At 40.8% G+C, this 13,323-nt stretch overlaps 1 protein-coding gene across 11 annotated transcripts in view; it reads left to right on the forward strand.

The window, feature by feature from the left end:
• LOC143221936 (uncharacterized) overlaps positions 1-13,323 on the forward strand; it is an 87,867-nt gene that overhangs the window by 12,449 nt on the left and 62,095 nt on the right. For 4 of the 11 annotated variants that reach the window (XR_013011893.1, XR_013011894.1, XM_076447611.1 and 1 more), the window contains exon 1: positions 10,018-12,477. The exons of 1 other annotated variant lie outside the window; for it this stretch is intronic. Coding sequence is in view for 8 of the 10 variants with exons in the window: in XM_076447611.1 (XP_076303726.1) it covers positions 12,268-12,477 (210 nt within the window). In the remaining 2 variants the exon portion in view is untranslated. Of the gene's footprint in view, positions 1-7,073; positions 7,106-10,016; positions 12,478-13,323 lie in introns of those variants that run through there. 6 more of the 11 variants (XM_076447610.1, XM_076447607.1, XM_076447609.1 and 3 more) reach the window with 6 other exon arrangements.

A 13,323-nucleotide genomic window follows, 5' to 3' on the forward strand; every position in this document is an offset into this window, starting at 1 on the left:
CGGACCAGCCCTATATCGCGACCTTACCATTCATTCACGGATGGTTCTCCTCAGGTTTCACGGCGTTTCCTCGGTTTTTCGTTCATAAACCTCTCCCCGAACTGTTAACAGCGTCGCGCGACGTTACTAACCCTTAAGTAGTATAGACCCCGTCGCGTCGGTCAGACCGCTCCCCGTTTCCACCTCTATAATAACTTCCAGAACTGTTGACTATAGTAGAACATAGAATCAAAAAAATTATATCACCCTTTCAAGTGTGATAACTAGACTGTGGATCTTTTATGCATTTATAGCAAGATTGAGTAGTTGAAATTCAAAATTAAAATATTCCTCTATTAAAATCATTACGGGAAGAAATAACATTCAATTCACTTTCTATTTCTTGCAATCAATGCAATTTTTATTTTACATACAGTTACCCGAATTAATATCCGGACGCTCCAAAAGAGAACATTTTTAATATTGCACTATACGATTTGAACTTTTTTGGAAAGTCAGAGCAATTAGTTTACTACAGGATGTGGACAAAATTTTTTTCAAAAATAGCGATTGATCGGAATTGTAGAAAAAATACTAAATGTTGCATTTTACAACATTTTTATGTGGGCCTATATTGAAAATTTAAAAGGTACGTTTTGTAGGTCTGTGTCAATTATATGCACATTGAAAGATGTAAGAATTCTTAGATATAGGCCGAAAATTGTGAAAATCTGCTATTTTTACCATCTTTAAACGTTTGTAGCTCATTGCAACGTCGACCGATTTTCACGTTTTCAGAATACGTTTAATTCACACAGAACGACAAAACGTATTTTTAAAATTTTCAATATAGGCCTACATAAAAAAGTTGTAAAATGCAACTTTTAGTATTTTTTCTACGATTCCGATCAATTGCAATTTTGGGAAAAATTTCTTTTCACATCGTGTAGTAAACTAATTGCTCTAGCCTCCCAAAAAAGTTCAAATCGTATAGTACAATATTAAAAAAGTTATGTAACTGTTGGAAATTTATAGATTCAATGCGCCCTCTTGCGTCAGTTCTATGGAGATCGTTTTTGCTGTATGTTCGCGTATGTTTTTAGTCTGTGTCTAACCGCCAGTATTGTTAAAAGCGTTACCTGATTGAGTGAATAAGGTGAAATAAGGAAAAATAAAGTAACTGTTCTTGTGTATTTATTAAATACGAGTGCAGTTAATAAGCTGCGCATAAAATTATTTACCTACAGTAACTGTAAAGATTCGCAGTTTAGTGATAACTAGACTACGGATTTTATGCATTTGTGGCAGAAATGGGTAGGTTTTCTTAAAGTAAACCAAATGACTTGAATTTCATCAAGAACTCAGGAGGAGTCATTGCATGACCTGTAAAAAGAGTTTGTAGAGAACTATGAAGAAAATATTACTTTATACAGCTTCTTTATCAGAGCATGGAATGAAAATTGAAAATAATCCGCTATACATATCACGACCGTGCTATCCATTCACGGATGGTTCTCCTCATGTTACACAGCGTGTCTATGGTTTTCCGTTCATAAACCTCTCCTCGAACTGTTAACATTTGAGTAATATACATACGTCGGTCAGACCGCTCCCAATTCCTGATCCATCCATATTTCAATTTCGATAACTGATGACTATTATACAGACTGCGAATGTTTATACAAAATAAAAACATTCTACCTGAATATCAACAAATTGGGCCGGCATAGAAATGCAATTTCTTTCTTAAAATGTTTAACAGATTGAAAATAATGTAACAGCAGCATTAAATTTGTCTAATGTTTTTGCTGTTTTAGGTTACAGGCACTATAGTTTAGGTTAAATGCACAAAATCCGCAGCCTATTGAAATGCGGTAACTGTTTTTTAAAATAATGAAATCTTTACATGCACTGTAAAAAGAACATTTGGAAAATTGCAGAACAATGGCAAAATTTTTCATTGTTTGTTCTTAAACTTTGATGAAATTTGTCAAGTTTGATGAACCATATTTTTCACAGTGGTGCTGGTCAGACCGCTATCCGTTGAAAGGAATATCATGTGATATCAGCGTGATATTTCGACGGCTGTGTGATTTTTTAATTTGCAGCACGTCGGAGTGAACATCACGGGTCGTGAAAATGATATTCAAAGGTTTCACGACGATGCTTCCGAGCAACAATACGTGATCGGGCAAGCTTTAGCGAAGCAATAAGGGGTGTTAGATGCAATCGGTCTGTTCAATATTGATTACTTTCGATCACTTTGTGTAGTGCTGAGTAAAGAAATTATCCATTTCGTGAAGTCTTGACGGAACCTTTTAAATTAAATTATTCCGCGATATTGATCATTTTACCACGCTTATATTAACTTGCCGAGTTGTCGTTGTCGTTGTATGCGTCAAATCTTGTAATCGAATTTTAAATCACTTCCCGATGAGCTAGAGAATTGAAACTTCAAACATAGCTCAGAACTGAATGACAATGTAATATTAAAAAACAAATTTAAAAAAACTGTGCGTCTAGGAAAAAAAAATTTTGGTATTAACCATCACACCTCGCCGCGTGATGCTCGTTAATACGTCATCGTGTTCAGCGATCCCCACTCCGCGCGCCAGCGCTCCCTACTCTACTACGCGTTCACACTCCGACTCATCCCCACTCCACTGATCCATTTCGCACCGAAGGAGCTCAGTCATTGTGGTTTTCCATTCATTCAGTTCCATTTCGGATAATTTCGGACTCCATCAAGAGACGTCGTCTGTCGGACTCATCCCCTCATTCTTTCTCGCGTATTTCCATACCTTGCGTTTCTATATCTTACTATTTCATACCAGTATTACTATATCTTGCGTTCCATTTAAAAAAGACTAAAAAGTAGAAGATAAAAATACATATAAAAAAAACTTTTTAAAAACCACGCTTATACTAAAATGCACTAAAAAGGAGAAAATAATTTTTTGGGCATTAGTGACTATAAATAAAAGCGTGGGGCGCCCACGAAGATTACGTCAATATAGTTTAGCGCTCCACGCTATTATTTATAGTCATTAATGTCTAAAAAAATTATTTTCTCCTTTTTAGTGCATTTTAATATCAGCGTGGGTTTTAAAAAGTTTTTTTTTATATATTTTTTCTTGTTGTTGTCCATTGAACTTGTTTGTCACGTATTTCCTCCGATTATAAAAATTGGAAACACAGTGGAGTACTTGTTCATTTAAAAGATGAAAATAGTCTCCATATCCAACATCGAGCATTTTTTTGTAATAAAAGGTTGAACGGGAAATGGAAATTGTGCTGTGCCGAGAGATATCGCCTAATTGTGATACCTGTCGATTCCAATAACATTTAGTACGGAGATAGATAATTCGAAAACACTCCGCATATTTTTCGTAGCTGTCTATATTCACATTGACAGGGCAAAAACAACTTTCGTTATTCAATTTAATAAGAAACAGTGATGACATTATGAATTCGACGGGTTACCTGAAATTGTTATTATAATTCAAATACAATTCACATTGGAAAAATATTATAAATGACTACGGTGAAACGCAAATGATATTAATTATTAAGTAATTTTCCGACATCGAGGAGATCAATCATCATAAAAGGCTAAGTCGAAAATGTAGAATAACATTTTTTCAGTCGACGCTGGGTTTTTGCGGAAATCGATCACGAAAAGTCAGGTTCGCGTGCATACGCGAAGTAGAAATGGCAGGCCATGATCAGACGGGCCAGTCGATTCTTATTTAATAGCGCGCGTGCTCGACGAATTTTCAAGCTCGATTTTCGCAAATACAAAGCCTCGTAGAACAAAATTTTCTTCTACATTGTCAAGCTATTTTTCAAGGGAAATTCACTTCCCATTCCATTTTCTTCCTTCTTTCAATGAATCTGACGAACCATCGATGCAATCATCAAAAATACAAAATTCATGAATGATCCTGTAACAGATCCGTGAAACCTTGACTGGGCACATACGTTCGTTACAAACATATTCAAGAATCGTAAGAGCTGTCTCCTAACGAACAGCGGAAGACTTTAGGTGGCTAAAGAGTAGGTTTCTATGGGCTGCCTAGATTTAACGCGAAGAAAAATACGGGTCAAGTCGTTTTACAGTAGCAAGGGCAATCTTGTGATAATGTAGCCCGACTTTCCCCCTTTGAGATTGTCGTCGCACAAAAAGGAAGCAGAAGGAAGATCAGTGGTGTGTGTTCACTGGAAACGTATCATCATTTGCTCCATTTGCAATTGCCCCAGTGAGAATCTCACTGTGAATCACACACACGCGTACAGTTTCAGGGTCGACTTACACGAAGCAATAAAAAGTTTAGAATTTCAAAACGACACATACGTATTTTATCAACACGTTACAGTGCTCCTAAAGCTCACACAAAATCAGATCAACTTTATTTAATAATATAAAAATAGCAGTTTACCATTGCATAATGTATCCTCAGGAAATCCTTTCATATTGTTGTACTGAACATAATACGCACACGTACGTGTCCTTTATGTTTATTCATTGAGCTACTCGGAGAGTTCAAAACATTCATTTCCATGATTTTAATATTCACGAAAAATTCGAAGACAGCTGTACACACATCAATAACAATTTAACAACGGAGTGCGCATTGCGCGGTGAGAATATAACATAAATCCGAGCACGCGTGAGATTTTGTTTTCGCAAAACAAAGCTGAGCGTGCGGCGACGTTGTCGGATTTATGAATGCATTATTATACGACAACAAAAATTATATGATGATATTTGTCTGCCGCTGTAACGAATTAAATCTTGCGCTTTAGTTTCCGTGAAATGTTGGATTTATCATTCAGCGTTCTAACTAACTAACTAAATATCTTTTCGAGTGGGAAACAAAGTTTCGTTGGTTATCCCCGCGCATTGTTCTGCGACTTCTGGTATCACCTTTAGTCTAAAAATTGATAAATGGCACAGGTTATAGTTCTAGCTTTTCAGATGTTCTGTTTGGCAAGCGTCTCGGCGAGAAAACAAATAACAAAGAAGATTTCCGGGTAAAACGATCGCTCACAGTCATTATTCCCCGGCGTGATAATTAGCGACGAAATAGTGAGCGGAAGGCAAGATTATGAGACCGTGAAGATCCGATGAGAAACTTCCTAATTATGGACTTATTAAAGCATTCCGTGTTTCGAAAAGTTTGCCGTTCAGTTCTTTCATCGTCTCTAGCTAGTTGATGTTCTTTCGATTTATCGTGTGTGCTGACGGGATCCATTTCGTTAATAGACTAGGCATTTCCTCGACGCGGAATGAATCTCCGCGAAAAATGTCTAAGCGATCATGTCGCTAACTACTTCGGAATGAATTGCTTCAGTTCGGAAGCAAACGAATCGAGTAACGCAGACTTTGGCCCGCGTTCGATTTCGATAACTTTATCCCTTGATAAAGAGCAGCCCGCGCGAACACGGTGTGCTATTTATGTCAGTATGGTAGTTATCTAAATAAGGTTAGCGAATAACGTGTTCACTTACGCATTGATTCTTCGGAAGCAAAAGAGGACGAGACGCTCTCGAACGAGATTCACCGGCTTGAAAGTGATTTGCTTTGCGCGGTTAAACGACCGTATAATATCCCGACACGTTCCGTGATTTGAGGAGATGGTCTTTGAAATCACTCTATCGCATGATGGATAATGCGTTTGTGGCCATTTATTTCTCCTAACCGCTCGAGATCGGAATATATGTATATTCGGTTCGCTCGTCAGGTTCTATCCGATGTTAATTGAGTGACAGAGTTCTCACTGCGGAATTTATGTGTTTACAATCGAAATTTGTAGTTGAAACGTTGAAACATAAAACTGTGAAAATACTAGAAGAATTTAGGAATATCATAGTGTTATTGTGAATTTATAAAAATTATTAGGAGTCGAAATCAATGTTTATTTAACTCCTGTTATGCAATTTTAACCACTGTAGAGCCTTTCCCAAGCAGAATTTGCTGCAAAACAATTTCTTCAATTTCTTTTGAACATTTAGATGTATAGATGTCTAGTTTTTGCAAAGTTGGACTTTAAACTGATGTATTTTCAGTCTGGTATGTACAAACTTAACGTTCTTGGTATCAAACTCTTGCCACAGTTATTATGGACGAATTAGTATTATGTAGGATTCTAATTTTGCTTGAAAATTATCATTTTCATAAGATACTGTACAAAGTGTCAACTAGGACGCACTTGCCTCGAAAATGGGGCAAGTCGTCTCTGAGAATTAAAAATGCTTTCGAACCTTGTTTCAAAGTGCTACGGGGCAAGAAAAGAATGATTAACAAGCCTGCTATAAAATGCTTCTTATTGCATTAAATTATACTGTTTAGTTTTATAGTTATGCATTCTTAAACAAACAAGTACTTTCATGCTGAAATATGAAAGGGGATACAGTGATATCAAAACAAAGTTTAGAAATACTTTCGAACCTTGTTTCAAGTGCTACGGGGTAAGAAAAGAATTATTATCAAGCCTGCTACAAAATGCTTTTTATTGCATTAATTATATTGTTTAGTTTTCTAGTTACCCATACAGCACGCACTTACCCCACCGTGATAGTACGGACTTGCCCCGTGTAGTAATATTTACGGGGCAAGATCAACTTAGTGTTTTTCGCAATAAATTTTAAAAAATACAATAAAAACGGTTTATTTAATGTAAACCTACATCAATATTTATTGTGCTTACCTAAAATAACAGCACAGAATATATTATTAACTTGTAAACTATTGCACGTTCAGGGTAACCTCAAAGTTGTACGTGTACCTCGAACGTGAATGTTTGGCATTGGTTGATTTAAGCGAGGGAAACACCTTTATTCTTCGGCGACATTTATGTAGAATAGTTCATACTAACTTATACTACATTAATAAATACAAGCTAGAGAAATTTCGTTCATATTATAATAAAAATATTCAATTAACGGACTTACCCCACTCCACCTTAGCCGAAATTATTTAAAATATTCATGCACAAATAGAAAATGTAAAAGTAAAGTCTGAATTTTGAAATTTTGTTTAATACCTTCGGATATTTAATTCTAACGGAATTGAATTTGTTTGTTTGTTGCAGACAACATGGCTGGAAATATCACTCCAGGTACAGTGAGTAACCCTACTCTACAAACCACGCTTATAATCTGTAGAATAGTTGATCGGTTTCAGAAGTTTAGAGCACGTAATTATTCGCGGTTGCTTAGATCCCTCGGACAGACCACTCGATGAGGAGAGGTAACGAGATTATCGAGAGTGAAACAATGTGTCAAGTGGTTAACGTCCTATTTCGTCGCCACAATTTATTCTCCGTTGGTTTCCATGTGGATCATTGACTCGTAAAATGTTTATTCCGAGGTCGTACCATGCATTGTTTCACTTTAAAAGTCATACATACTTTGGAGCATTAAATTGGCATTGCACCTCAGAATTTTTATCAAATACAAAATTATGTTGTAATAAAATAATCGCTGCTGCCATTTAAAAGTAGAGGGTGAGCCATAAAAATGTATTAACGCGCTGAACTATATTTATTTTTCTGTCGAATGAAATTAATCATTTCTTTAAGGTAACGCTTAAAATGGCTTCTCTAATTTATTTTGTAATGAAATATTGTATTAATTTTGTTTGTTCGGTTAGCTGCAATCAAGTTGAATTACATACTTAATTGGAGCTTCCTCGGTTACTCGTAAAAGTTACTTCACCGTTAATAATTCATTATAAAAAACAGAATTTGTCCACCGTAAGCTCGTTAATTACTACGAACATTAAGTGATATTTATAACGGTACAATATTATCTGGTATAACATCGGAAGGATCGAATGCAACGTCCATTTATGAAAGTCTGTTTGAAACAGACACCATTTTCATGAGAGCACAAAAAGACAGCTCTTTATATGCCATTTCATTAGACTTCCGTTTGTTTTATTATAAACGTGTACTCACCGCGTGTGGCTGGAGGCTTCAAATTTGCAAAAAATTAACCCTTTATATGCAGAACACGAAGGCAAGGGAAATGGTGTTTTTACTATTGGATGAAACGCTAATGTTTCGCCGACCTAGCATTAGATTAGTTAACGTTGTACAGCATAAAGAGAGAGGGAGCGCGAGAGAGATAGAGGACGCAACGAGAACGATTGAAATAGATCAACGTTGAACAAATTCATCTCGTTTATCGATTCTGTCGCTAGGAGACGAATTCTGTCGTGGTTACTATTTCACTCAACTCGTTTATGTTTCTCTCTATATAGGTTTTCCATCGTATAGTTTTTTAGAAATGAATAACGAACTTCGGAAGTGGATCCAGCGGGGGATGCTCTTTTTGCTTCTGAGTCTCCCCGCGAGCAATCATTCCAGCTCAGCACATTGTGGCAACACAATTAGCAATCAGTGCTGTATAAAATTTAATGAGTAATTAAAATTTAAATTTACGTTCTTTGAAATTCATTGAAATATTGAGAAGTACTTTCAAATGATATTATATATTAGATTATATCTAAGCTCAACACTCCAAATTAGAACAGACAGATGTAGAATTTTTATAGTCATCGTAACTGCTCGAATCTATAGCTGTTCTGGTCCAAGTTAATAAAAGCACATAATTATGAAAGTGATCTAACAATAAGTCATATATTTTTTGTTTCGAGATATTTAAAGGAACAGGCTATTAACACTAAATGAATTTCGTATGATGTTGAAATGACAAGCACTATCTAATTTAGTTTAAAATAATGTGATGTGAAATAACTGATAAACTCATTTTCTTATCAATTTTGATTTTAGACCACGTTTATATTAGGTTGGCAACTAAATTCGCGACCTTCCGTTTCGAAATTCTTTTATTGTATCATTATAGCCTCATCCAGTGACCATTCCTTTTGAACTGTATACATATCATTGGGAAGCTCTGAGTTTTGCGATTAATTTGATATAAAATACTCGTGCTTAAAAAATGTATATAAATAACCTTGTTTGAGAAAATGTGGAGGTCGCGAACTTAGTTGCTAACCTAATAATTATGGGCAGATATGTATATGTGAGTCATTGTGGGTCACGTACAATGACGACAGGTCAGAATGGGTCAGAATTTTAATCTGAAAATAGAGATACCATGATAAACGCTAACTAATGGTGTAATATCATTCAAAATATGTACACAGTTTTCTTGCGATCACCCTGTATCTTCCAGCTAATGATTAAAAATGTAAATAAATATGTACGAGATTTTAATCCTTGGACGAACATTGCATCACGGTGCACGACACCGTGACGCAGCGAGAGAGCAACGTATTAATAAATAATAATTCACACGAAACCCCCCCCCCCCCCCAGAACGAGGAGCGAACATAATATAGGAAAAATTAATATCTGCAGAAGGTTCGAACTGGATATAAAATGGAAAGAGCTGGTGCACCAGCCCACCTTCCCTGGGTTAAAACCGCAATAAGATTCGAAGCAACGCCCCCTCCCCTTCCGCCGCTCCTCCCCCGCGGTACACCTCTCGAACGGCTTTCCAATGAGAAATCCGTAAAGGATCAATAAATGAGGCCATCTTTTACACGCATCTTACGACCGCGAAATCCTTCCGGCCATACCCTTCGAACAGTCACCCTCCGAGTGGGAGAGTAACATGGCCCTGGAAGAGAGTAAGCTGGCACGGCTCACAGGACGTGCGTGTGTAAATACGTGGTGACTACGCGACGGCGGCGGCGGCGGCGGCGACGGCGGGCGGCGGTGTACGCGTACGCGCGACGAAAAGAGGGAGGGATCCGTTATTGATCTCCTCTCCTCGCGTACGTGTTCCCTCTCTCCCGAAAAGAGAGACCAAGACCGAGGGAGAACGAGCAAGCGAGAGAGGGAACGAGAGGGAGAGAGAAGATATCGAAGCCAACGTTGAAACGATGGCGTCGGTCGGCAGCTACTCGCGACGAGAGCTCGACGCGTAGTGAGAACCACTCTCGTAGGTGGTTCGGTTCGGGTAGTCTGACCGGGAAGCGTGGCCAGGTAACGAACAGGTCCGACTGGCGGCGGCTGGAGCCGACGATGACCGAGCTCCAACGTCGGCCGAGTCTTGTCGCTCGAATCTAGTGCTTCAGTGCACGCACAGCGGCCGGCCGGCGTGCATAGTCGGTGATAACGGTGTCGCGCTGTTCCTCGGCTTCGTAGTTTCGGCGTTTGAGAGAAAGACATACTTTTTTTCTCGATCCGCGGTGGTCGTCGCTGATTCCTCGAAAGAAACGTGCGCGACGGAGGAGTCACCGGGGTGAAAAGGCGTTCAACGTGCTCCGTGGCCCCGTCGGGCACCGGGCCTCGGGGCCCGGGGGCCATTCGTTCCCGTAACACGCGGTCATGGAGCTCCTAGGCTTGTCTCGGTGCGGCGCCAGCTACGATATCTGTGCGCGGGCGTTACCCCGTTGTTCTCGCGTACTAGTTAGGCATTCTCGTGCGACAACTGCCAGGCCTTTTACACTTTGAACAAGGTACTATCGCGATCGTATGTATCTAGTCGCACAGTGTGCCTCCCTTCGTCCTCCTCCTTCGCATTTCCCTCGGACGTAACCCGGTCGATCCGATTGCTCGACGAAGAGCTACTTTTCTTATCTGTCTGTCTCGCTCTCTCTCTCTCTCTCCCCCTCTCACTCTCCGCGAACGTCCTAAGCTTACCGCCGCGCGATTCAATAAAGAGAAAACGATTCGTGTTGACACGTCGATCGTCTCCGTCCATTGTTGCGCTTTTACAGTCAACGAGCGACCAGTGGAAACAGACTCCGGGCGGAGACCCGTGGCTAGACACGCGGAAGAGATCCTCCGCGTTCGAGACGATAACGGCGACACGCTGCTCTTCCTACTCGTTCGTAACCGTGCGGGATCTAATTGTACAGCGAGACAACGTTATCGGCGCAACGTGCTGAAACGAGCGCACCAGCCGCCCCGGTCCTTTCTTTCCTCCTCGTTTTGTTCTCCGTCGCGTACCATGCCCCCGGAGTGGGCTCTCTTGCCACGCGGTTGTAATTGCTGCCTCCGTAAGCTGAAAACAACTCTTGCTTGAAAAATCGAGGTCGCGGCCGGTCGACCGAGGGAGAGAGAGAGAGGTGGCTTTTGTTCTTGCCCATTTTTATTCCTTTTCCTAGTCCGCGGCGGGCGTATTGCTCTTTCTTTCTATCGTATCTTATCGCCAGGGGCGGGGGAGGATCTCGTTGTTTACTTGACATATTGGATGTCTTGTGCCATTAGCGGGATGATGTGAAGACGATCGACAAATGCTACGACTCATTTGAACCCGCCGCAATTAATCACGACATCCGTGCTCCAGCAGCGAACAGTTGAAGGGTTAGGAACCCTTCTCCTTGCCGCGTGAAACACGTGCCGTTGTCAATGCACGAACAGTTAACCTAATTCCGCGCGATTCTATTGATTGGTCTGTGGCCAGCCAACAGGTGAACATCTACCGTTCTCCCCGGCGACGTTCGACGGAATTTTAAGTCATAACGAGAACCGTTGTCGAGGCGTTCGAAATACTCGAGGCGACGCGACGCGACGCGACGTCGCGGTGGCGAGTGCAGCGCGTGTGACGCGCCGAATCACGAACGAATCGAAGTTACCCCGCGATCGAACCGAACGATGCGATAGACTGGCACTGTTCGGGCAAACACGAGTACTCGCGACGAATTCACACGAGGGTTCCTTATCCGGCGGGTTCTCCTTGTGGACCGAGCACGGTGCACCATCGACGTTGTTAGACGCTATCGGACATAACTTCACGCCAATCGATAGTTGTTCCCAGAGAAAGAGAGAGAGAGAGAGAAGAGAAGCGAGCGAAGCTCCTCCTCTCTAGAGCTCGCGAAATCTTTGGTCCTCTTTTCGACAAACCTTGGTCGTGCAGGTGATATGACGCGACGCTGCCCTGAATCGCGAGGAAATCGATCGACCAGGGGCGCGAGGGTATTGCGAGGTGGTGATCTCGGGGAGGATATACACGATGTCGGAACGATGGAAGAGGAACACGAGGAAGTGAAAGGTCGTCGGGAAACGATCCTCTGGTGAGAAGGAGCTCAACCGATCGTGTGATTGTTGCCGGAAGCATCGATACATTCGTGGAAAGAGGGAAAGAGACCGGGGGAGAAAGGGAGAAACAGGAAGAGAAAGAAAGGGAATAGTGGGAACAGTTTAAAAAAAACTGGCGTCCCAAACACGTGATAGTAGCTCTCGCGGGACTCGGACCCGTCGACGGACCAATGGAGGATCCTTGTCCAGCCGAGGCAGCGCCACGGGAATGCAATGCGGCCTGTGCGCCGTTGTCGCTGGGCTCTTCCGGAGAGCCATGTGCATTGCGGGCAGCAGACGGGGATCCGGAGAGTCCTCCTACCAGGCGATCAACCCCGAGGGCCAGCCGCGACGACTCTCGCAGGTCGCCCCGATAGAAACCGGCCTGAAGGCGTCGGAGATCGCCGAACACGTTAAAGAGGCTGTCGAAACGCAGCAGGTGAGAGATCCTCTTGCAAATGCTGTCTAGAAGTCTTCGTCTTCTCTGTTGTGATTTCAGCCAGTTTCAGGAAAAAGAATTCACAGTTGAAATTCGGTTATCCGAACCAATTAGGAAGCCATAGGAGTTCGAATAGTGATGTATAGGAGTTCGAATAAATATAAAAAATTCTATCCAAATGTGTGGCGACAAACCGGAGTGAAATAAAAATTTGATTCTCATTCCGGCATTAACTTTTGCACTTATTTCACTGATTTCGAACAAATAATATGCGTAAGCAGGTGTATTCAGACAATAAAAAATCCAGATATCATCGGTTCGGATAATCGAAGATCTATTATACGTCTACTCTACTATATCTACGACACTTCTGTTCATGCATTACCAGTTCTACGTCTTGCAAATACTAGACACGCGAACTTGACGTTAAAGCAACGAAATTTATTCCATATTTTCGTAGATGCACAAATGTATTGCACCACGTCGTAGATATTTACATATGTAGATTCGCCCACTCCACGGTTACGACATCAATACTGTGACACCCTGTATAAGAAGCCTCAGGTTTTCCAATAATTGTACCGGAAGGAAGCTTAATTCTCAATTGGCATAAATGCTTTTCAGAAACGCGGTACTGGGCTGATGTCAAAGCTCGAATAAAAAGGACAAAAACACATATCTTGTACTAGATCATTAAGATAAAGTCCTTCAATCAATTCATTTGTTGTGAAATGCATTTTCGTGTTAACTAACCCATTAAAGATCGAGACGAATTTGAAATTCATGGTGTATAAGGATCGCATGGTTAATGAAGATATCAATCATTCATCATTTTCTTTGGACTGG

The sequence above is a fragment of the Lasioglossum baleicum genome, chromosome 3 (genome assembly GCF_051020765.1).
Source record: "Lasioglossum baleicum chromosome 3, iyLasBale1, whole genome shotgun sequence".
NCBI lineage: Eukaryota > Metazoa > Arthropoda > Insecta > Hymenoptera > Halictidae > Lasioglossum > Lasioglossum baleicum.